At 40.0% G+C, this 3,635-nt stretch overlaps 1 protein-coding gene across 1 annotated transcript; it reads right to left on the reverse strand.

Moving 5' to 3' along the window:
• Positions 1-1,085: 1,085 nt before the first annotated feature.
• Positions 1,086-3,187, reverse strand: LOC128738184 (TBC1 domain family member 13). Its single transcript, XM_053833117.1, has 7 exons — positions 2,920-3,187; positions 2,782-2,855; positions 2,487-2,612; positions 2,262-2,431; positions 2,083-2,205; positions 1,386-1,909; positions 1,086-1,328 (listed from the first exon to the last, which is right to left on the reverse strand). The coding sequence occupies exons 1-7, from the start codon at positions 2,937-2,939 to the stop codon at positions 1,214-1,216; spliced, it is 1,152 nt and encodes a 383-aa protein (XP_053689092.1). The 5' UTR covers positions 2,940-3,187; the 3' UTR covers positions 1,086-1,213.
• Positions 3,188-3,635: the final 448 nt, after the last annotated feature.

The raw sequence follows: 3,635 nt of genomic DNA on the forward strand, positions 1-3,635 counted from the left end.
GAGGTAGTGAACACTGACAATTCTACCAACTTCACAGTAGCGGGACAACAAGTTGAGCAGGTAGACGCCTTTCAATAGCTTGGTAGCCAGACAACGCCCGATGGTGGTACCAAGACTGATATAGCCACACGGATCAGGAAGGCCAGGGGTGCCTTTGCAGGTCTGCGAAACATTTGGCGCTCAAACCAGATCACTCTACGTACGAAAACCCGAATCTTTAATTCAAACGTCAAATCCGTACTGCTGTATGCCTGCGAAACGTGGTGCGTCTCAGCGGAGACAACGCAAAAACTGGAGGTATTCATTAACCGGCGCCCGCGATACATCATTCGTGCCTGGTGGCCTGATAACTGGATATCCAATGAGGAACTCCATCGTCGGTGTCATCAACGGCCGATAGCCACAGAAATTCGTGAACGTAGGTGGAAGCGGATCGGACACACCTGGAGGAAAGGAGCGAACGAGGTTTGCAGAGGCTTCTCTCGACTGGACTCCACAAGGACAGCGGAGGCTCATCCCAGAGGCACATCGCGGCGGAGCTTAGCCAACACCATCCGGGCTGTAGACGAAAACCTGTCCTGGCGACAGGTAAAAGCCATGGCAGGTAACCGTCAGCAGTGGAGATCTCTGATTTCATCCCTTTGTTCTGCCGGACCGGCGGACATGGACACATAAGTAAGTAAGTAAATTTGGAATGGAATTCATAGATTGTTGTGGAGGGATCGAATTGTAGTATACACTACAAAAGCAAAGCCAAGGTGCTACATTCCGTTATCGAAACTTGATCTTCTGTTTTTATACGACAGACTTCGCAAACAGCTGTTAGAGTTCAGGAAAATTGCAGGGCTAGTTGCTACGATCCTATTGACTCTAACAGCCACTTCGAACTAATAAAGTTAAAATTTGATATCTTTACAGGAAATCTTAAATCGGTCTTTGAGTATTTCAAGGTCTTACAGAAGCGGAATATGTTAATATAAAATGTTTTACTATTTTGATCAAATGTAGAATTTCGAAGCACTAAATATCAGTACAAAAAACTTATAAGCAAAGGAATAAAATGCACATATATTGTATGAGTCCATTCGTCAGACGTTTGTTTCAAGTGATTATAAATTCTTAATTCTTATGCAGGCTTCGATAGAAAAAATCTTACTTTCTTCTGTTTAGCGAAATTGCTTCAGGATATAGGTTTATCGTAAATCGACTTGTTTTACTCCAAGCTAGTGGCTTTTTTAAGAACGACCTTAATGTCCATCGGTGGAAAATTTTGCAACAATTTTACGTTGTTGGCAAAGTCGTTCTCTAGGATTTGATCCCGCAATAAACTGAAAATAGATATTCGATATAGCGCTTACCTATAAGTATTCAATTATAATACTCACATAATCATTGCACAGCACACTTTTATCAGGAAATCATACCGCTTCTCGTCGGCAAACACGGAGTCCCAAATCCGTAAAACATCAGGCAGTGGAAACTCTTGTGAGAGCAATAGTGTTAGCCATCGGAAACTGTAATATTGGGGATAGAGTTCCTGATCCCTCAGTCTGGACCACACGTCTAAATCTTTGTCTTTCAACATATTCGACAGCTTAGCCATCATTTGCTTGATACCTCCCTCGGATTCGTCTAATGTTTTGATGAAAAAGTCACGAATCTCTCCCATCAGTGCCGTAAAGCAAAAGAAACAGTCAGCTTCCGCGTACTGACGATATTCGACGTTCGGATCGGACGCAAGGACGTAGTAAATTGGACCAATAATTTCGTTCATACCCTGCACGTAGCTCTGACCTGGATTCAACTTAGCATAGAGAAACAATATCCGTTCCACCACCTCCCAGTGGGCCTCACGACCTTCATCCATTGCTTCATAGCTTTCAGTTGCTCGCTTTGTTATCAAATTTATCTACGGTTGAAATAGTTTATTTTAGAAACCAATCGACAGTTTTAGTATTGTTTAAGTTAAATTTAAATCAATAAACTTACTTGCTATAATCCAGTGAAAGAGATATTAGTACAAAAATACAATATTAGTTAATGATTTAAATAACATGCAAGAAAAAGTTAACGATTTCTAACCTTGGTAACGCCCAATCCTTTCCGTTCGACATTCGCAGAACTGAGTGTGCTTGGTGCTACCCGTACGTGGAGTTTTCGTTCCCGGTTGTGACTAACTACCGACTCACAAGGAAATTCCGTTGCCTACAAGTTAAATCGTAGCGTAAAACCATCAGAAGCAGAAATATAATTATGCTTACTTGTTGGAAAAAGGAAATATCGGGACACAAACGTCTTACGTCCTTATCAATTTGTAATAGTACTTCGTTGTCTTTGAAGAACGTGTTCCAATTACTTTCCGGTCCATCGCTTAACGGATGATCTACGCATCCGGATCCGTTCTGCTCTCCAGGTGGAATTACCATTTCGTCTGCAATTGATTTTTTGTTCGTGGAAAGTAATAGTTTTTAACTTAAGCAACTTACCAATAAATTGCTTATACAATTCTCTCTTTTTTGCAAGAGTGGCTGACCATGTGTCACGTTTTGGTCCCAAGTATCCGAGTAGCAATTTCCAGCACAAAGAGCGTAGCCCACTACAGTCTGGGATGCCTACATATAAAACATTCAAAGTCAAATGATCATTCATTAGATGCTTTCTTATATATTTATCAATAATCTATAGCACTAAAATATTGCGGCAAGAAGCTTCAATATGCAAAATACCATCAAAAGGGGCGTTTGCAATTGTAAGCTATTTGACAAACAGTTCGGTACATACCATAAAAGCAGAAATTCTTCAGCATCGTTATATCAATCATATCCTGCTGCAAGATGTCTTCGAGTCCAGCAACCCTGTGAAGACATATGATAATAGTGTTTAGTTGGTAATTTTCATCACTAAAATTGATTTACTTACCTTAATTTGTAAAGCGACATTATGAGAATTATTTCTGTGTACGTTTCGATGGAATGTGATGAAAAGTATGAAGCTGCTATCACGAACTGAACTACCACTGACTGAAACCACAACTATGTTCGATTATTTTTATTTGTTTTGAACATTTACCGAAAGTCCAACTTAAGCCGAGATTCGAAGGGGAAAAAGGAAAAGAGTTCACTGTTCTCCAAACAATGTCAACAAAAACAAATACATAATTACAGCCGCACTGTGCAAAACTGATTATTGATATGAGGATGTTTATGATTAGCTTTGGCTTGGCGTTGGCATAGAAATGACAATCAGCTGTTGCATGATTGTACACATACAAAGAATTGAGTCAGCTTGCAGTGAAGGGCCGTAAAGCTTTCTGGAACTTTTAAGAGTTTCGTGTGCTCGTCACTAGGTGACTTACGTATTAGCCAACTTTTCTACTGCGTGGTTCTACCTGGGTCTGCCAGAAAGGATTCCTTTTAAAATTAGATCGGCTAGGGCTGGCTAGCTATTAGCATATATGTTATTAAATGGAAAATTTACGATAAATAGATATTTAATGTCTATTCAAATTCACCACTTTTGAAATCAAACTACGCGATGTAGCCGATGATCTATCGGTTTTTGATTTGGTGAACATCGAGTTAAGGACAAAAACTATCGTTAATAAGTATCGTTAATTTTCTGAGCAACAAGGATTG

Source organism: Sabethes cyaneus, chromosome 2 (assembly GCF_943734655.1).
Source record: "Sabethes cyaneus chromosome 2, idSabCyanKW18_F2, whole genome shotgun sequence".
Taxonomy (NCBI): domain Eukaryota; kingdom Metazoa; phylum Arthropoda; class Insecta; order Diptera; family Culicidae; genus Sabethes; species Sabethes cyaneus.